Raw genomic sequence first — 21,092 nt, 5'->3', positions numbered from 1 at the left:
GCTCCATTTTATTTTCTCATCGAGGTCGAATCTAAATCCGTGCTCTGCTGCTCGAGACAGACTTGCATAATTCGGAGTCATGGTATCCATCCTAAACTCCTAAAATGTGCAGTGAGCATCCAATCATGCCAGATTTTCCAATGACGGAAGAACAAGAAATAAAATCATCTGACATTCGCCGAATTAGATGGCATGCACCAAGTCCCCCGAATGTCACACTCGAACTCTAGTAAATTAAAAAACTAGGAAAGCCAACCACAATTCACAGCTTGTACAAACAGATTCAAGAAAAACAGTGGAACCCCGCTTTAGGCCCGTCCCGAAGAAAATGGTTCCTTCCTGCCAGGGAGATGCGTGCATAAGTCTATAGCCTGATATAGGTTTTGAACAAAAGAGCAATCGCAGCTTATACACTTATTTCATAAGACAAGCAATCCCCCGGTTTATTTCATGAGACCGGTGAAACTCTTGCAGTCACTTCAATCTTTTTCCTCTGAGTCCCCCGAAATCCTGCCGCAGATGACGGATCCCGCCCCAGATATGATATGCAATGGCTAAAGCAGACAGCTCAAGGGTTACCAGGTGGAGCTTCGATGAGTAGAACAAGAACTGGTAGAAGCTATTGAAGGAGAGGCAGATCGGACCCATTTTCAGATAGATGAGATAGAAGGAAAAAACAACAGCGGACAGGAACATCCCTGAGATCCTAAAGGTAATTGAGAGCGTCGAATTAAGCTGTGGCTTATAGACAGGAAGATGAGGAGATAGCGGCCGAAGGATATTCATTTTAGTATCAGTTGGATCACTATGTTTCTGTTCTGCTGCCCCCGAAGAGAAAAAGCGAGCCTGATGGAAGACAGGAATTTGTCCTGCTTCCTTCTTTACCTGCAAAACACAATAGGGAACTTTAGCATGCAGTTGACGTCTACAGATTTCTCTAATCTGACTGAGCTTCTCGTTTGATACTTCATTAGTGCATTATACAACATTGCACGATGCACTATCTGAACCATAAAATTGACATGGTAAGGAAGGAAAAATGGCCAGGCGGGAACTGCTAATTACGGGTTGTGTATTAAACAAATCAACCTCAAGCAATACCATAAAAGACAGACTCTTCATATAAGGAAAAAGATGACAACAGTGTTGCATAATGCACTTACATGAGCAAGCAGGGAGCTTCTGAATGGAGTTTGCATAGCCTGCATACAACTCATATGTGAAAAACAAGTAGAAACACTTTAGCACCCAAGAGACACAAGAAATTGTTGAACATAAGCTGTGATTGCATAATTAATTTATCCAGTTGCATAGACGCTTCCTTGCAATGCTGAATAGACATGCGTTGAGTAGCTCACTCTAGGCTTAATTGTGAACTCATTTCATTCAGAACTAATACGTATATCTCTGTTATCTGATCGGCTGCAGAGATGCATATTCACTGGTGTTTCAAGGAGAGGGAAGGCCAGGTAAGGGACCAAATTGGAGGACAACAGACATATATGTCTCAGTTCAGAATAGAGCAACCACAATGCCCAAGAGTCCTCAAGGAAAGCTCATCAATTTACTACAGCAACTAATAACAACAGTCCATAGCATGAAGATCGTAGCGAAAATCACTTGAAGCTACAAGGATCAAATGCATCAGCGAACCTTCCAAATGCAAAGCACTATATTAAATTGATCCAATCACCATCGATAGATCATCTAAAACATTCAAAAAGATCACAAGGGCATTATTTTGCACCTGCAGATTTTGGGGGAGGAACCCAGGGCTTGCGGAGAGATCCATGGCACGCTTGAGGCCATGGTTCTGAGCATCCACAGTCTCTCTCGGCAGCCGATTGAAAACCTCTTTGGACTCTACCTCATTACATCTATACCCTGCAGCATCAACCAATCAACCCGGCGGACTTAGAAGAATGCTGGCATCGGAGTTCCAGTGGAATTTCAAGTCTGGCGAAGACGAATGAAAATCAACAGACGCCCATATGCAAAGCCATAGGCACACACCGAGCTGAAGCAACAGATTCGCCTGAGCTGCTTCGAGCAAATACCATGAAATCAAATGGATACAAAATTCCTGAATCTAAGCTGACCAGTCGAGCTGATATCTGACAGATAAAACGCTAAATGCTACTCGAGAAACTATCCGATCCGCATGAGGGCTACCCAGATGAGCTGAGCTGAGCTGAGCTTAGGCTCACCAATTGATTAACCAACTCTATCACAAGATCATAGCTTAATGGAACCTATAGGAAACAGAAGCATGGGCGCGGAGAGGAGGGGAGAGGGGATTACCACAGTTGCGGAGGCGCCGGGAGAGGGCGGCTTTCACGTGATGAGCTGCGGACGAGTTCTTCTTCGGATCGAGAAATGACTGCAACAACGACGACATCCTTCTCCTCTCTCGCTCGTCTCTTCCTCCTCCTCCACGAAATTCCCCTTCTGCGACCTTCGCTCGTTCCACTGAAAAGCTCTGCAGCAACTGCAGTGGAGCTCTCTCTCTCTCTCTCTCTCTCCTCCCCCTCCGCGTCTACCGGACAGTTCTGCGCGCTCGCAAGACGAGTTGTTTCGGGCTCGAATCGGCTCGTTACCCTTTCAATTGGGCCTGAAGACCAGGGAATAATTATTCCACGGGGCCGACAGGCGGCCCGTTCTTTTTCCTTAAGCTCGGGCCAAAGCCCGATGGGCCGATTTGTGATATCCTGGTGGGCCCGAGTTTCGTGCGGGGATTCTTTTGGCATCGAGAAATACCACCCGAAAATCATCTTGGACATGAGTTTTGTAGCCTTTGTCGTCCACAGCGTCGCTCTCGAACGACTTCCAGTTTGATATTGCAATAGGTTTGCTAACTCTCAACGGTCAGGCTATTGGAACTTGCCGAAACAGTGCTGTGCAGATTAAGCCGAGCACAGTCCAAGTGATCGAGACGGCCCGTCCGCTGGGGACGGACCGAATTGATCCCCGAGGTCCAACTATCAGCGTGGATAATTGAAATATTTCTTCCCATCCTTTTCATCCACCACGCAATTATTCCGTGAAACAACAGGGCACGTCTTCTTCACGAGGATTCACGGAATATGTAGATCAAAAGCATAAAGGATTTGGACTTTCATCCCGTGCCGTTCATGAATTGCAACCATCTCCGCAATCATAAAGAGATGAGGGCAATTGGCATAAATTGATCTTATAAAAATATCTGGACCTTAGATATATTTAAAAAAAACTTAAAATTTACAATATATCTGAAATTGCTATAATAATTAACTGCGCATATATAAGATCTGACAAAATTTATTTAACTTAAACCAATAGTAATAATTTTTTATGATTTGTTAAGTGCTACACCTGAAAAGTCATGCACAGAAATACAGATTTGAGTTAAGTAGCGCCTCCACATCTCGCTCTTCGACTTTTATATATTGTAATTGATTAATATTTCATAAGAAATATCGATTTAAAATTAAAATCTCAAAGTGTGAATCATAAATTGATGCCAAATTATTCACCCATGATACGCAAAAGGTAAATATTGGGCTAGAAGATAAATGTAACTCTAAAAAACTACAAATTTTTAACACTTAATTTTACCTAACAATTTATTCTCTTAAGTGATTAAATTTTCAATACTTAATTTTAAGTCCAAACAAATACATGTTATTCTAAAAAGTATGAAATTATTATTTTTAGGGTTAATAACTGAAAAAAATCCCAAAATTTTCACGTTTAATGATTTTAGCACGGATTTTTTTCCTTTAACTAATTAAATCATAAACTATTGATTTGATAATTATATTAGCACACCGTCAACATCTCCGTTAATTTAAATCAGAATTGCTAACGTGTACATGACAGTGCCACATGGCACACATTGATTAGCCGTGTGGGTCCCATATTCATAAAAAAATAAAAAATAATTTGAAAATTAATAAAAAATAACAAAATATAAATAAAAAAAAAAACCTGCGAGTGAAGAGGAAGGGAGGTGGCTGACAGCGAGGGCCTCGACATTGGCCACCATCCCCTAACTGGCGTCGCTAGCGAAAAACCCCAAAATTGGGGGTTTTGATTCCAATCGATGAGGGGCCTGACGCCAGACCCCACCACCCCTATTGGGATTGCCGGCGACGGCAGAGGTCACCAATGAACCCAACTAGAGGGGTGGAGGTTGGTGTCGCTACCCACCGCCGGCCACCTCTCTTTCTCTTCACAATCGGCCTTACGACCTTTTCTTTCTTTCTTTCTTTTAATTTTCAGAATATTTTTATTTTTTTTTAAATGTGGGACCCACTCGGCCAATTACCGTGTGCCATGTGGCACCGTCATGTACACGATTTCAATTCCGGTTTAAATTAACGGAGAAATTGACTGTATGCTAACATTTATTATCAAATCGGTAGTTTATGATTTAATTGGCCAAAGAAAAGAGTTCGTGCTAAAATTATTAAAATGTGAAAGGTTTGGAATTTTTTTGTTGTTAACCCTTATTTTTATCTATTGAACCGGTTAGTTCACTCCGATTTAATTTCGAAAGATCCATAGTTGAAGCTACAAAAAAGAAAAAATATGGATAGGGAATCTCCGTCGTATAGAAATATGGACACATGTATGATTGAAATCTTATCTAGTAAAATTTAATGGCCGAAATAAAAAATAATTATATTGGTTATTTTTTCAATCAACTGTATTAGTTACCCGTAGATATATAGATTATTTTTCATTGAGAGTATACGAACCAATGTATAATAGTCGATTACGGCATTTCATTGATTACTATGCCTTTCGCGTGCTCACCATAACCATTTTCCTGATTTGCTCTCGTTTGAACCTCTCACTTAACCTCAAGGTGCTGCTAGACGGATCAATCTTATCAACACCCATGAATGTTAAGCTAACTGTTTATGGATTTTGACTTTTTAAACTTATTTCTTTTTTTGAATATCTTACTTAAAAAAAACTCCTATAATGAAAAATATTACCTAATTAAATGTATTTGGCGATGACTATTGTGCCTTAGTAGAAATCAAATATTAATCTGCCTCTGTTAAGATTTTCAAAGAGAAAAGGAGAAATATAAGTTATAAGGAAAAGGTGTAATAGGTGGAATCTGTATCTGCCTATGTCCTATAAGTTACCCTCAAAGATAGTAATTAAGTATATCAAGTTATCCAGAATATGAGTTGAATTTAAGATTTTCTTCCCTACCTTAAAAGAAAAGAATTTCTCCAAGTATATATATGGTATGTTCATGTAGTAATATCTGCAACGCAGTACATTAAATAGATGGAAGATAAACATTTTGATGGGCGCCACATCCCGAGTTAATGTATACATGTACAGTCTTAATTTGGACAGACATCCACTGGATCCAAATCGAGTCCCAAATCGACAGTTCGCCAAATGAGTCGGCCGTTCGCGCTCGGTTATGAAACGATTGGCACGTAAGATTCCTTTCCGAAGTTAAGCCTCTCCTGCTTGGATTTCATATCTTGACAATAATATGGAGGGGAGGGGCATGGGAGGTGGATGGAGAGAAATGGAAGGATTTAGTTTTCATTACACGGTAATATTTAATTAATAAGAGAAAAAAGTAAAGGGAAGAAAAATCTCTTAAACCGAATGGCTACTATGGCTTCTTTGTATTGAGAGATTCTTGGATGATTTTATGTTACCACAATGATGCGATGAAGCACTATTTAAGTTCTAACAGTAAATAGGTAAATTGGTATTTATCTCATGATCAATTTGTCATAAATATTATTAGTAATAGCAATATTATTGGTGCTTTCTTACCATATTATTATGAGATAAAACTATTTTTGACGATGTTTTCATAAGATTATAGTCTTACATTTAAATTCGTCATTTTTCTCTTCAAATTTCAATTTTGGCTTATTGAAAATTTAATTTCAAAGAGCAAAATAGTGTATAGCTCAGTAGCACGTGCTATTGCATTAGTATCAAGAGATTTCAGATTAGATTCTCGTCAATGTGATCACTTTTGCCGTTTTATTCTATTTCTATTTTCTTATATTCGATCTATAAACTTTCTTTATAATGGGGAAAAAGTTTAAATCTGTAGAGGATGTTTGCTTTCCTCTCCCTCTAAGATTTACAATATCGAACAATACAACTGGAAAAAATCTCCTTCCCTTCTCTCAATTTTTCCTTATCAAAATTAATATTTCAGTACGACTCTCTGCATATCTTTATCTAAATCCGTGAATCTCCTTAATAATTAATAAAACATAAAGTACAGGTTATCCCATTATAAGGTGCTACTAGAAGGAACGATTTGCTTTTTTATTTATTATCGTTATCGTCTATTATATGGAACGCCGGATATGGGTTTGCCTTTTTTGACTTACTTTTGAATATCTTATTTTCAAAATTCGATAATTAAGAAAGAACCAAAATGCATTACGTATGCCAGACAATGTTCTCATTCTTATGCCATGTGCAATAAATATTCGGTTATGATATAACTGCCTTAGAAATCAAATTTGCCTTTTTAAAGACTTTCACAGATTTACTGGAAGGAAATAAGTAATCTTTTCATGTTACAAGTAGGGCTGATCACGGTTCGGTTTGGAGCTATTTCAGGGTAAAATTACGGTTTATCGCTTTCATCGGTTCAGGGATTTCAGAACCCGTCCCCGACAATCGTATCCGAAATAAGTAAAGAAAACCGACCCTTACGGTTACCGGTTTTTACAGTTCGGTTCTCAGGTTACTCGAAAAAATCGTCCAAAAATATCTGCATTGTTGGAAAAAAAAATCGACAAAAACTTAAAGCAATAATAAGCTACCTTTGTTGATTAGCTAAGGTGAAAGAAAATTTGAAAGAAGAAAGGAAACGAACCTTCACGAGGGAGGTTCATGGACTAATACAATGAAATAAAAATCTTAATATCAACTAAAAGGGCACAATTATTCTACTGAGTATCGAATCTACACCCTCTAAATTATCAGGCGATAACATGCTTTATTGCGCTACACTCCCCTCGATAGAAAATAAACAAGTTAAGCAAAGATAGTAATCATTAATTCTAAGCTAATTCAAGTGACTAATACTCATTTATATATTTGTTACAATTTGATTAGTATTTATTCACTCCATGATAGGACGATCACCGAAAACTTTGTCATCGATTACAAAAATCTAGCTTGGTTGGTTTTTGAGTTGGATTAGTAATTCAAGTCAATTTGATTTTGTGTAATGATTGCAAGTGTTGACATATATATTGATGTGTGAGAATATGTAAATGTGCATATATATATATATATATAAATGTGAAAGTAGATTGTGAATTTTTATAAAAAATTTCTTATAAGAAATTTCTTATTAAAAAATTGATCATAAAAAATGATTATGAAAAAAATATGAGTGAGAAATTATTATTAAATGATATAAAAAGATAAAATAATAATTATTATCTTATTAAATTTTGGGAATAATAGAGTTGAGTTGAGTGAAATTATTATTTGAATTGCAAACAAAGCCTAGTAAGTGCAGAAATCTAATTGATTTTTTCAGGTACATGATTGTGTAATAGTTTCATTTAACATTCGTTTTGAAAATATCTGCAGTAAATTAAAAAATATCTGCAGCAAACTAAACATATATAGAGATCAACAATTTGATATATGTGCCATCATATGCCGACTTAACAAATACATGCATTTCCTTAATTTGGACAGACGCTATCCAGTTGGTATCGAGTCGTCCCAAATCGCACGGTACGCAACCTGAAATTACCGATTTGTGGTCAATATTTCAACACGGTTCACACCCCCGATATGAATCATCAATAAATTCCATAAAAGGGTAAGTAAAAGCAAAATATTTTTCTAAAATTACTCATTTTCTTATTTGTGCAATAAAATTGGTGTTTTCTCACGTCACTTGTTGAGATAGGATTCTCAAAGAGTTTCTCTTCTATTGTAGAAATCCATTTACTGCAGAAATCTAATATATATATATATATATATATATATATAAAATACTCTCACAAAATTTTTCCGTTCGTGTAACGAGGGCTTTTCACATAAGCGTATTGGACTCATGAAATTCTTCTGTTCGTGTCCTTCAACTTGTGGTGAGCCGTCTCTTCAAATCTCCCTATAACATTTTTTAAAATTTTTTTTTCAAATTTCCATAATATATTTACAAATTTATTATATATTCTCAAGAAGATCTTTACAAATTATTTAGAAGTACAAATTAACGTTAATATAAAAAATATAAAAAAACGTTCACACGCAATGCGGATAAATTTCGTTTAAGATGTTTTTTCCCCTGAATATATCTGCAGTAAATTAATTAACAGATAGAGATCATCTATTTGATTGCAGCATGTGCCGACTTAACAGATAGAGATCATCTATTTATCCAGCAAAAAAGCATGTGCCGCCGGCTCAAGAAACGTAAATGTTTACGTAATATGGACAAACGCGATGCAATCAATCCACCCGGGTCACAAATCGCGCAGTTAGCAATACGATCGAGTCGGCGATTCGTGCTCGATTTCGACACGGCTCACGCTTCCGCTATGAATCATCAATGGCAGCTAGAGGACATGCATGGGTGGAGCCATTAAGGCTCCAGGGGGCAAATTGCCCCTGACTTTTTCATTTCTTAAAAATTTTATATATAAATTTGTAAAAAATTTTAATTTTACCGTAAAAAATCATCAATGCCCCCGAATTATTTTATTATTTGAATTTTATCTCAAAACTTTTAATTTATCCCCCTTAACTTTATTTTTGGCTCCACCCCTGAGTACATGTCTATATCGGAGGATACATAGACGCTAAAATCCTCCGATACAAGTTGACGGGTTCGAACGATAAGTCAAAAAGTGGAAAGCTCACACATGATGCCCATGCATGGGGACGACGCGACGAAACCCTGCATGCTCCCGGGCGCACGCAGCGCAACCCCACACAGGGCACGTGGTCCCCACGTACTGGTAAGCTGTAGGGCGCATGAGCCCGGGGGCACGCAGAACCAGGTCAGGCCATGCAGTAACGACAAATACATGTACGATGGAGCGCCAGTCACGCTCCTAAGCTCCAAGCAGCCTCTAGCAGCGTCTCCCCGATCGAAATCCCAAGCCTCTGATACGTACGCGCCTATACATACATACGAAACAGTGTGTGTATATATATATATATATATATATATACGCGTCTGTCGCACCCTTTCGCTCTCGAGCGATTTCCATGTCAGGAGAAAGAGGCTTTTGGGATGATGAATTATGATGAGCAGCAGATTTTTGGAAGCTGAATTGCTGCCGGCGGTCCGGTCCATCCCCGCAGACGTCGCCGGGGGCTGCTGCTAGGCGGGAAGAGGGGTTGATGGAGTGTTATTCTCTGGCCGTCAGCGGGGTAATTCCTTGCGGATTGACTTCGTGAGGGGAAGGTTGTTGGAGACGGGAGAGAGGAAGTACCGCGGTGTGGGAGAGATGTCGCCGAAGGCGAGGAAGAGGGGCGGGAAGAAGTGGAGCCCCATCCCGTTGTGCGGCCGGGACGGCGGCGGGGCGGCCGAGAGTTCGGCGGGTTGCTACGAGGAGGTAACGGAGCACCTGTCGAGGGACGAGGGGAGCCAGTACAGCCTCACCGGCGGAGTCCTGCCGTCCCTCGGGGGCAACACCAACCGCCGGCACAAGCAGCTCCGCCGCTGGATCATCTCGCCCTTTGATTACCGCTACAGGTCTCGTGAACCCTCCCTCTCTCTCTGTGCTCCGATTTAGAAACTTCCGGCAATCGCCATTGAAGAACACGATGACAATATCTTGGCAATTGCATCTTGCGTTCTTTTTTTTTACCTTCTCTTCTCTTATTGGGAAATTCCAGTGGGGTTTCGATGTTTCTGCAGTCGGATCAGTTGCATGGGCTCTGAAAGTTTTGATTTGGAGCATCTCATGTGTAACAGAGCATGCATGCATGTCGAATACTCTGTATTATGTTGATGGCTGCCATTAATGAGCATAAGGACATGCAGTCAGATGTCTGATTGGTGGATTGATATCCGAATCGGGGGAGAAGATGACGGAGTTTAACCTAGACATCGAAATTGTGTTATCGAGAATTGCTGGGGACAAATTGTCTCATCGCCTGTCGAAATCATGTGCTTGATTGTCACATGGAGATGTTGATTGCGAATGTGCTGTCGCTTTCATCGATGCTATGCATTAAGCAAACGTTTTTTTTTCGCTTGAATATAATGCGTGTCATCGCTTTTGCATAGTCTCCTATGATGTTGAAGCATGGAAGTGGTTGCATTGCTGTTCTTCTGTTTCTTTGCTTGTAATTTGGATCTGTTATTCGACCAAAATCGAGTATCAAATTCTGCAAGTATACCCTGAGAATTGTAATATAAGAACTTGATGTTGATGCCTGGGATCGGTTTATAAATCTGTTGTGTGGATTTGTAGGAGCTATTTTCCTTCCCGCAGCCATTTTTGTAGCATGTTGATTGAATTAATTTTCTTGATATGAATGATGGTACTGCAGAATCTGGGAGGGATATTTGGTGATTCTTGTGTACTACACAGCATGGGTTTCTCCATTTGAGTTTGGCTTTCTAGAGAAACCGCAGGGACCTCTTGCAATAACTGATAACATCGTCAATGGGTTCTTTGCCATCGACATCATTTTGACCTTCTTCGTGGCTTATATGGATAAAAGTACATATCTTCTTGTCGATGACCCGAAGAAAGTTGCCTGGAGATATGCAAGAACTTGGCTGGTCTTCGACATTATCTCAACTATCCCCTTTGAAGTTGTTAGAAGTATTCTGCCTAGTGCGCTCCAACAATATGGCATTTTTAACATGCTTCGCCTTTGGCGTCTTCGAAGAGTTAGTGGCATGTTTGCCAGGTAAATCAGATTAATATTGGCTCGTTCACCATCTTTATGCAGAAATGCTTGAATGAGTTAAGTTGGTGTCCATTCAAGTAGGAATTGGTCACAAGTTATTACTCCGTGTCTTGTACTAGGATCGATTTTCAGGAATAATCGTCATCTTGTTCTATCCCTTCAGGCTGGAGAAAGATAAAGACTTCAACTACTTTTGGGTTCGGTGTGCAAAGCTTGTCTCTGTGAGTATCTGAAACTGGTATTCATTCAATCTTTGAAATCCGTCTTTCTGCAGTTAGACTCGCAATTTGTGATTCTTCCTTTTTATATCTGTAGGTCACTCTTTTTGCTGTGCACTTGGCGGCCTGCTTCTACTACCTACTGGCTGCACGCTACAAAAACCCAGCAGACACATGGATTGGACTCTCCATGGGGGCGAATTTTCAAGATAAATCTCTCGGACACCGCTATGTGACGTCAATATATTGGTCCATAACCACACTTACAACCACCGGATATGGTGATTTGCACCCAGTAAATTCGCAAGAGATGATATTCGACATATTCTACATGCTTTTCAACCTAGCTCTAACTTCTTATATTATTGGGAATATGACCAATCTTATTGTCCACGGAACTAGCCGGACCAGAAGATTTGTGAGTACATCATGCACTGTTACTCGCATTGATACATTTTGTTCTTTTTTTCTTATGATTCTGAGTTCCAATTAGACCTCTAGATAGTACTCACAGTGATGGAAGATCTTCAGCATCGCTTGAAGAGCCTCAACTTTCCTAGATATCAGTCTCGATGCAAAGTTTGCACATCATACAACTTTTTCTGCAGTGACATCTGGATTACTTGCACATATCTTACTTTCTATTCGTTTTGTTTCAAATTTGAATTGCAGAGAGACACGATTCAAGCAGCATCGCATTTTGCGCATAGGAACCAGTTACCAAGTGGGCTGCAAGAGCAGATGCTTGCTCATCTATGTCTGAAGTTTAGAACTGATTCAGAAGGTCTGCAGCAGCAAGAGACCCTTGACTCCCTCCCTAAAGCTATTAGATCAAATATCTCGCGTTATCTGTTTTATTCACTAGTTGACCGAGTTTACCTGTTCCGTGGGGTATCTAATGACCTGCTTTTCCAACTGGTAACTCTCAAGAACTATTTTATCATCATCATTTTTTTTTTGGGCAAAGCATGAGATTGTTTTTAGTTGTTATCTTCTGTCTATATTCTGGAGTTATTTACCTTTTTGTTAGCATAACTCCTTTTTGTAGGCCCAGTTTTTGAGGTGAAATTTGAGGGTAATATCATTCAGTACTCTCAAGATCCTTGTTCATTGAAATTGATATCATCTTCCTAAGGAAGCTCGCAAACATGAAACCCAACATTAGGAAATACCTCGTAGAAAGATAAAGGATAACATGTATGCAGGTTGTGTTTTCATGATAGAATATCTTCACTTATTTATTACCTCGAATTGTCAGGTGGCGGAGATGAAAGCAGAGTATTTTCCTCCGAAAGAAGATGTTATCCTTCAGAATGAAGCACCGACCGACCTGTATATCCTCGTCACAGGTGCTATGGTATGCATCTCAAACTCTCTCATATTTTACGTGTCACCCTTCCCGTCTCAATAAACAAGATGGGGAAGATAACAGGGACATTTTTGTTATACATTCACATAGCTATTGTTGATTTTACAGTTTATAGCACCAAAACTTCATACATATCCCTCAGAATATTTATGGTAATTGCATGGAAATTGCTCTTTCTTTGGGGAAACCTCACCATCTGGCATTTGATGACGACTCAGGAATTTATTGTGAATAGGAATGGAATGGAACAGGTAAGACTACCAACCTAAGATCATTTTATTAAGTTTTCGGTTTATACTGTCCTCTCTCTGATTTTAAGCATGTTGTGGAACAGTTATGTTTATTACCAATAAAAAATCATGGTTTTCATTCATAATGATTTCAGGTTGTTGGTGAAGCGAAAAAGGGAGATGTCTGTGGAGAAGTAGGGGTGCTCTGCTACCGTCCACAGGTTTTCACTGTCCGGACTAAACGACTGAGTCAGCTTCTTCGTTTGAACCGTACGTCGTTTTTAAACATTGTCCAGGCAAATGTTGGAGACGGAACAATTATCATGAACAATCTCCTTCAGGTCTGTTGAGCTCATGACTACAAATGTCTAGTAGTGGTACATATGTTATAGTCAGCTAATGTTTACCTTGGCTAATTAGCAAATGCTTGTCCGATGCAGCATTTGAAAGAGAAGAGTGAAAGGGACCCATATATGCAAGAAATATTCCATGAGACGGAACATATGCTGGCTCGGGGAAGAATGGATCTGCCACTTAGTCTCTGCTTTGCTGCAATGAGAGGCGACGATCTACTGCTTAATCAGCTGCTGAGACGGGGTTCAGATCCGAACGAAGGTGATGATAGTGGACGAAGACCCCTGGTAAAAAAAGCACTTCTAATCCTGACACTAGTTTCTAATCTTAAGAGACTAACTACGTTTTGATTTGCTGACTTGTCTGTCCTCTTGATGCAACAGCACATTGCAGCAGCATCTGGAAGCGAACACTGTGTGACTCTCCTTCTAGAATATGGAGCTGATCCTAATATGAAAGGTAATCGATACTCCTTTGGAGTTGTTAAGTCCTCATGCTATTGGTGTAATTTGTCTTGCCAAGGACTTCTTGCCAATTGCAGCAACTACTCATAAGTTTTTCTGATACGATCTTCTCTCATTATATAACTAATCCTTAAATTCCAGATTCTGAAGGGAGCGTTCCCTTGTGGGACGCCATATTGGGTGGGCACAAATCCGTGATCAAACTCCTTGTGGAAAATGGCGCGATGATATCAAGCGGTGATGTGGGCAGCTTTGCCGCCGCTGCTATCGAGCAGAACAACCTGGAAATCCTCAAAGAGATTGTCAGATATGGTGGGGACGTGACCCTGCCCAACACTAACGGGACCACCCCACTCCATTTGGCAGTTTCCGAAGGAAATGTCGATATTGTAAGGTTCCTTTTAGACCAAGGGGCTGATATTGACAGGCTCGATATGAATGGGTGGACCCCGCGGAACTTAGCAGACCACCAGGGCCACGAGGAAATAGTTGAACTATTCAAGAATATCAAGGAAGTGTCCCAGCCGCCAGTTCTTTCTTCTACTCAGAGCAATCAGGGGTTCGGGCAGCAAATAGGACATGGGACTCCTCCAAAGAGGCCTGGAGGCATGGCTTATATCACTAAGTACTCGAGCGAGCCCACAATGCATATGCCTCGAGGAAAGTACTCGAGCGATCCCTCGATACCTCCTTTTATTCAAGAGACCCAGCCTTCTGTTCCTGAGAGTAACTGGTCAGAATCTCGAAGGAGACGAAAAGTGAACAATTTTCAGAATTCGCTGTTCGGGATACTGCAGTCAGCAGTCAATACAGGTACAACTATTGCATCGCCATCTGTTACCTAGGACCATTGTCGAATTGTATGGCGGTCTCACCATCATGCGTTTGATAGGAAGGGTGGACATAACTTAAAATGGGATCGCCACACAAAACACGATCGCATTACCTTGCAGTTCCATTTGGTTCCATGCCTATATTTCACTATCAACCATGGCCTTATGATAGAAGCAATCATCCGATGCATGTCAAGCAAAACGAAAACATGGGGAACCATTAATGACAAAGCACATATTAATCTTTATTTCACAGAGCGTTATATTTATGATGTGCACTTTTTGCTCGAATTGTAATGTTGGAGTCTGAAACTGCGCAGGTGAGAGGGGCTCTATTGCGTCTGGTGGTTATACCCGTCCAAATACGAGCAACTACGGTGCTAGAGTGACAATCAGTTGCCCAGACAGGGGAGAAACTGCCGGTAAGCTGGTGCTAGTGCCACAGTCCCTTCAAGAACTGCTCCAGATTGGTTACAGGAAATTCGGGTGTAACTTCACCAAAATCACAACCAAAGAAGGAGCAGAAGTTGAAGATATCGAGCTCATTCGGGATGGCGATCACCTCATTCTTGTCGATGACAACTCAGGTCCTGCTCAAAGCTATGAAACAGAGCCAAGAGGCAAGGACTAGAAGTTTAGAGTCGTTTCATCTAAATTTTGTCATAGGTTGCACCGCCTCCGGAGTTTCTCATCCTCCGATTCTGTCCTCTAATTTCCGAGGTCGTACATTCTTTTCCAGTAGGTGGTGGTACTGCTGTAAAATCATTTTATTGTATACAAGGAACAAAATACCGTGCTAACTTTCATAATGCCGATCTGTGAACGTTGTACTAACCTGGCTAATGCATTAAATGTCTCGAAAGGATTAGGCTTGCACAAGAATGGATTTCACCAGTTAATTATATTCCTCTCATAATTAGTTAACTCCTCAAATTGTCTCTTTGCCTAGCCTACATCTATATGCTTTCTGCAACTCTAGTTTCTGTATACATATAAAGACTAAAATTCAGTTAACTACTAAGAAGACGAATCCCGGTTTCACTTCATGTACGAGATGGGTCCTCGGACTGGACCTGCGAAAAGCGCCGTCATTCCCGTAACTGTTAAGTGCTTTCACAAAATTAAAGGAAAAGGAAGGTACATAGAGTGAGCAGGGCGTGGTTTCTTACATGTAAGAGCATTTCTTCTTTGAAGCTCACGGTTCGAAGCTTCAACTCTCCTCTGCGAGTCGTCATCTCATCTAACATCTCGGCGTCGTAGAAGTCCTCTTCGCTTTCCTCACCTCCAGAAGTATCGGGTGGCTTTGTATCCTGACCATCAACATATCAGTTCTCAACATTTCATGTCAATGAACTCTGTTGCTAAGTCGGTTTGACGGAGATTTAGATAAGCAAGTATTTTGAATGCGATACGTACCTTGAATGAGAGGGATAGGCTCCGACTGCGGTATGGCATTGCAGCTATCTCCTCGTATTCTGCGGCGTCGAGTTCTTGGAGGTGACTCTGCTTGAAGAGCTTGGGGAGCAAGTGCTGTCTTATGCTTATTAGAAGGAAAAACGGCAGGGGGAATAGGATTCCGGCTATAGGTATCCACGTTATGCCAAAGCAAACCAAGAGGTACACGAATTGGAAGATGGTGAACATCGCGATGGACTTGAATGGCACTGATTCTATAAATGAGGCATGAACTCTTTCCAGCACTCTGCCGAAATCATTTAAGAAAGACGGATCATAAGGCATCATTCGAGAACTTCTTTTCTCGAGGAGAAAAATAAATTACATGAACAAACTGTGAATATGCTTTGAGATTTCAAATGCTCGGGCAGAAAGATGCGATTCTATGAAGAGCTCATTCAACAAGGCCATTGTAATAATCAAGAAACTGATAAAGACCCGGTGGCCTTATTGGGATATTAATGTTGACATCGCGTAATAAAATAGAAGGAAACTTACTTGTAGCGTCGACTCGGTGTGATGAAGAGGAGCAAGATCCGTTCCCAGAACTGGTTTCCTGGTAGACTATCAATAGCCATATAGGCAAAATAACCCCAAAGTACCGAGGTGGGTATCAGTTTGATCACCGGGATGGCACAAACTGATAAACCAACGAGGACTGACTGCAATAAGTTGCTCATTCTCTGCTCGTTAACCCTGACGGGCAAGAAAGCATCGATGCACTTTTCGGGGTCGAACACCTTGTTTGTTTCTCCTTCATCCTGTTCAGTCTTCATGACTGCCTCCTTCAAGTCGGCCAACTCTTTAGCCGCCGCAGAAGGAGTCTGCAGAAAGAATGAAAAAAAAGCATCACGTAAACATATACACATCAACGAATATATATATATAGCATGATCTGGAGATATGACAGGAAGGTTGTCTATGACAAGATGAGAAGAAATGGGCGGAAAATTACATTAGGAGCTGAGTCCATTTCGATGAAAACCGCCTGCATCTTTCCGTAAATCTCGGAATTGCTTGCTTGCTGCTTCATGCTTTCTTTTGCACTCTGAACCATCCGCTTGCGAATCACCTGAAAAAAGATAAACGAATCTCGTGTGAACTAAGCAACGGGATTGCATATCCCTTATGTGGTGAAGCTTCCAAACTTTTTACTTTCAGGGGCAAGTTATTTTTCCCATGACCGTGCTCGGCATTTGTTTTTAATATTCATATTCGGCACACTTCGATTATTATCATCTCATCTATGCTCAAACATCTTTGCATTTTGTCACGAACCTGTCCCCGGAGAACAGCTAGGCTCTTTGTGTGCATAGGAGATTGCGGAAGGACTCCATTTGAAGGCGGAATTCCAAGTAGCCCGCAAAGCAAAGTCTGAAACCACAAAATCAGTGATCATTTCATATATATAGCCACAGAGATTCATAGATAAATATTAAATATCTAGTATCACATATACATGTCTTTCTTCCATAATGAAAGGAAAACAGAACAACGAAAGAGATTCAATATTCCCGGATACACACCATTAAACCAAGCAACAACATGTCGTAGTGATAAGCAGAAGGCTTCTTGAGATTAAATTCTTTCTGCTGCGCCATTTGCGAGGCCACGCTATGGTCAAAGAAATATAAGCCTGCGATCATAAGGGCCGGGATAAAGGCAGCAAAAATGTACATCGGTGGAACTCTTCCCATATCCTGCAAAATCATTCACGTTAGGAAACCTGATTTTCTAAGAAACAAGTCATAGTACCTCAAATTCATCTGATAGCTCTTAGAAGTGGACCAAACATTAGATAGGGTGAGCTATGATGAAGGGGTTCGTGGATTAAGCTGGAAAGATTTAAACAATGAAAGACTTGAGATTGGGGGACTGGCTCAAAAGAAGATCCCATTTATCTCAGTTGTTTCATTGGCATATACAACTTGAATAACTAGACAGGTTCAGGATCCAATTCGGCAGGCCTGTCCATAGCAGATTCAGTTTTTCAGATGAAGTATCATCGATCGTCTTAAGCTCTTAGATGGTCAAAAAGGGGATTATCACAAATAAATGAATGAACTCGTTATACAGGAGTTTATACCTTAATCACGGTCCAGTGGTAGAGGGATGCCGATTCCCATGGGAGTGGGCAGAAGAGCCTTCTGGGGACCCCATCAGGAACTTTTCTCGGCACGGTGAAGGACAGTGCTGTCCAGGACAGAACCATCAGAGGAACTCCGTAGTCTGCTATAAAACCTCGAAACCAGCCTATGTTGAAGATCAGCCCAAAAAAGAAAAGAAAAGTTAGAAGAAGAAGATGACAATGATCATGACACGGAACAAAACCAAGATCTTGAGTCAGATCCCATACGGGTTCCATATTTCCATGACCTTGCCGTACGGCTCTTCAGAGCAGTGTACAGCAAACCAAACGCAAAGATCACCGCAAGCAGTCCATTGGCATATAACCACTCGAAGTGGTACTTCAGTAACTCAGCATTTTCAGCTTTTGGGATATTGAATTCGCTCACTAGTCCCTGCAAAATCGCACATCACTCAATGTCAGTTAAAACATTATGTCAATTACGCTTCCATTTGCTAGAGGTCAAGTTTTATGATCTAGAAAGGTACCTTAGTGGCTTGTTGAATGAAGAGGACTGCGATCAACATCCCGAAGAGTTCCCCTGCGACCCTCGTGAATCGGGTAATGATTGTGCACGCATTGAATATCGCTAGCAGGCACAGCAAAATTGAGGTCCAGACGCAAACCCTTTCTCAAGAAAATCATCAGAAGAAAAATAAGACAAATACGAGGCTTGTGGTGCAAGAATTATATTAACCATCATATACATAACAAATTATGTAGTCAGGAAAATGGATTCTTTTCGTCCTTACCATGCAGCCCAAGCTAAATAGAGGTCTTGGCCCAGGTCGGGTCGTGACTTGGCGAAATTGTACAGGTATGTGTACATTATAACAGTTGGTTCTGCAACTCCTAAGATCAAAAGGGGCTGTCCTCCGAGTATCGAGTGGATGATCCCACATATTGCTGTAGATGCCAATGTCTCCACCGTGCTCAAGCTTCCATCTAACATAATAAAAAGCTAAATTTGGAACCTTTCTTTTTTTCCTGACATAATACTTCAAGAAAAATTGAACATTTCATTTCATGTGCGCTTTTCCATCTGCTGGAAAAGCCGGAACACTTTTCCAGATCGAATATTGAACCTTCCAGAAAATTCATACTTGATGAATCTAAGAGAAGTTTGCTCATACCTGTATCCCGGCTGAGTTGCTCCCCGAAGGCTATCACGGGAAGTGCAGAAGCAAAGAAGATAAATGCAGTCGGTGCCAATATCCTGCGCAAACAATAGGAAATGTATCGAATCACAATTCAGCCAAGCTGCAAGATCGTGCAGAAGCACCGACCACACATTACACATTAGAGCATGTGCCAAATTACTAGGCCCGTCACCAAGACGGAATGTAGTAAAAGATCTCAGATGTGCATCGTGTGATCAGTTTCCTTTTTTTGTCCGAACCACCAGCACCATGTCGATGTAATCCGACAATCTCTCATGAAACTACATGGATACCTCACTCCTATGCAGGATGCGCAGACCCAGTCCTGCCGGTAGCAGGCCACTCTTCCTTTGACATCTTTGACGATCCCGGCCATGGGCTTCTTCGGGCTACTACTCCTTTCCATGTCTGACGAACAAACGAAACGGAACGTCATCAGTACATGGAACATCCATCAACGTAACAAATTCCAACGTTTCACCAATTCAAGTCTTTAATAAATCTCAAAGGGTCATTAGGAAACGTTCTTGGTTTCCGAGGTGGGAAAGCTTTCTTGAAGAACCAAGACGAAATCTTTCCGTCGATGTGAGTGCAAATAGGCCATTGCTGCCAGTAAGTACATAAACAGACAAAAAGAGAACTCTGCAATGGTACGAATGCCGACGCGACATAGTTGGGGGATCTCATTCTCACCTCAGAAAACAGAGCAGAGCTGCGAAATCATCCGATGTCCCGAGCAAAAACAAGGGAAGACGAAAATGCAGCCGACACCCAGAAGTCTAAAGACGATGCTTAACGCCTCTCTCTCTCTCTCTCTCTCTCTCTCTCTCTCTCTCTCTCAATCTAAGGAGGAGTATGCAGAGGGGGAAGAGTGGAGCAGAGCAGAGCATGGGAAGCTCTGGTGTGAGCCTATCTATTTAAGTAAGAATGAACAGGGGAACTCCATTAGAGGGCCCAACTGGCGGGGGTCCACGAAGATTCCTTAACTTGCTGACCTTCCATGGTTGATTGAGAGATTTTTGAGGTCGGTGATCGACGGGATTTGTCTATGGTGCTAGGAGGTTGACAGCTCGAGCGGAAATTAGTCTCAATTGATAGATTGATTGATCCGACAGAGCTGAGAGTTAGGAGTGATGATTTGTGTAGCGTCATATTCAAACAAATTGTATCGGATTCGCATTAGAAAGCTCCGACTACGATACTCAAGTGTGTTCTTCATCCGTTTAATTCTACTAAAAGATATTTAGGAATATTATCCGACATGTTTTATGAAGAATAGATTCTATAATGGAACCACAACTTGTGTTTCGTGACGTAGTATTAATTTCATTTATTAGATCCTATAAATTTTTTATTTCATAATTTTCGTCTACAATATTATACTACTGTTCTCGAATCTTCCTGCCACATGTACCAATCACATTCCGCAACATCACTCATCATTATCAAGTCACCGAATCAGATCATAAAAATCGATTTTTAAAGAAAATCGGTCTAATATAAGCCGGACATGTTAACGATACGTCATCGACATATAAGCTGATTTTAATTTATATACACGTCAAGAACACATTATTGACATATAAGGGACCCTCTAATTTTATTGCACTTTACATGTGATCCGATAAATTTGTCACATTATTGAAAGATCTATGGGCCACAATGTTGTCCTTAATATTTAAAGAGCTAGAAAAAAAAAGTGTTTTACCATGAAACAGGCATTCCATTGTATAAAGAAGGTTCAAGGCTATTAATGTGAATTAGTTCAAGCAATTTGGCATTTGTATCGCTTAAGTAAGGTCTCGAGTTTGAATTCTTGTGAATGTAGAAAATCTACGCTATGAGAGCTTTACCCCTTAGTAAATCAACTCGACTTGACTGGATTAGTCGATGTTTAATTAGACTTCTGGATACTATGATTCACAAAAAAGAAGAAGGTCTAATGCCTAATACAATAAAAGATAAATCGTAAATAACTAATAAAGTAGCATGAG

General features: G+C 40.5%; 3 protein-coding genes across 4 annotated transcripts; 1 reads left to right on the top strand and 2 right to left on the bottom strand.

Annotated features, from left to right (window-relative positions):
• Nucleotides 1–141: 141 nt before the first annotated feature.
• LOC116187373 (succinate dehydrogenase subunit 3-1, mitochondrial-like) lies at nt 142–2,550 on the bottom strand. Of its 2 annotated transcripts, XM_031516034.1 has the most exons (4): nt 2,302–2,546; nt 1,748–1,884; nt 1,164–1,202; nt 142–885 (listed from the first exon to the last, which is right to left on the bottom strand). In XM_031516034.1, exons 1-4 carry the CDS (start codon nt 2,396–2,398, stop codon nt 475–477), a joined length of 684 nt encoding a protein of 227 aa, XP_031371894.1. In that variant the 5' UTR covers nt 2,399–2,546; the 3' UTR covers nt 142–474. The 2 variants fall into 2 exon arrangements, with proteins under 2 accessions (XP_031371894.1, XP_031371895.1); XM_031516035.1 differs by lacking the exon at nt 1,164–1,202 and having other exon boundaries at nt 2,302–2,550.
• A 6,623-nt stretch (nt 2,551–9,173) lies between these two features.
• Nucleotides 9,174–15,231, top strand: LOC116187369 (potassium channel AKT1-like). Its single transcript, XM_031516026.1, has 12 exons — nt 9,174–9,718; nt 10,522–10,887; nt 11,051–11,108; nt 11,203–11,523; nt 11,778–12,023; nt 12,364–12,462; nt 12,693–12,725; nt 12,860–13,045; nt 13,145–13,345; nt 13,442–13,517; nt 13,664–14,335; nt 14,676–15,231. Exons 1-12 carry the CDS (start codon nt 9,471–9,473, stop codon nt 14,984–14,986), a joined length of 2,817 nt encoding a protein of 938 aa, XP_031371886.1. The 5' UTR covers nt 9,174–9,470; the 3' UTR covers nt 14,987–15,231.
• LOC116187370 (probable boron transporter 6) lies at nt 14,580–19,984 on the bottom strand. The gene is made up of 14 exons (XM_031516027.1): nt 19,792–19,984; nt 19,392–19,506; nt 19,072–19,154; nt 18,691–18,883; nt 18,427–18,565; nt 18,167–18,332; nt 17,897–18,063; nt 17,337–17,510; nt 17,089–17,184; nt 16,766–16,882; nt 16,309–16,634; nt 15,772–16,057; nt 15,525–15,665; nt 14,580–15,428 (listed from the first exon to the last, which is right to left on the bottom strand). The coding sequence occupies exons 2-14, from the start codon at nt 19,502–19,504 to the stop codon at nt 15,399–15,401; spliced, it is 2,031 nt and encodes a 676-aa protein (XP_031371887.1). The 5' UTR covers nt 19,505–19,506; nt 19,792–19,984; the 3' UTR covers nt 14,580–15,398.
• Nucleotides 19,985–21,092: the final 1,108 nt, after the last annotated feature.

This window comes from Punica granatum, chromosome 8 (genome assembly GCF_007655135.1).
Source record: "Punica granatum isolate Tunisia-2019 chromosome 8, ASM765513v2, whole genome shotgun sequence".
NCBI classification, from domain to species: Eukaryota; Viridiplantae; Streptophyta; class Magnoliopsida; order Myrtales; family Lythraceae; genus Punica; species Punica granatum.
This window is presented reverse-complemented; position numbering and strand designations above follow the sequence as displayed.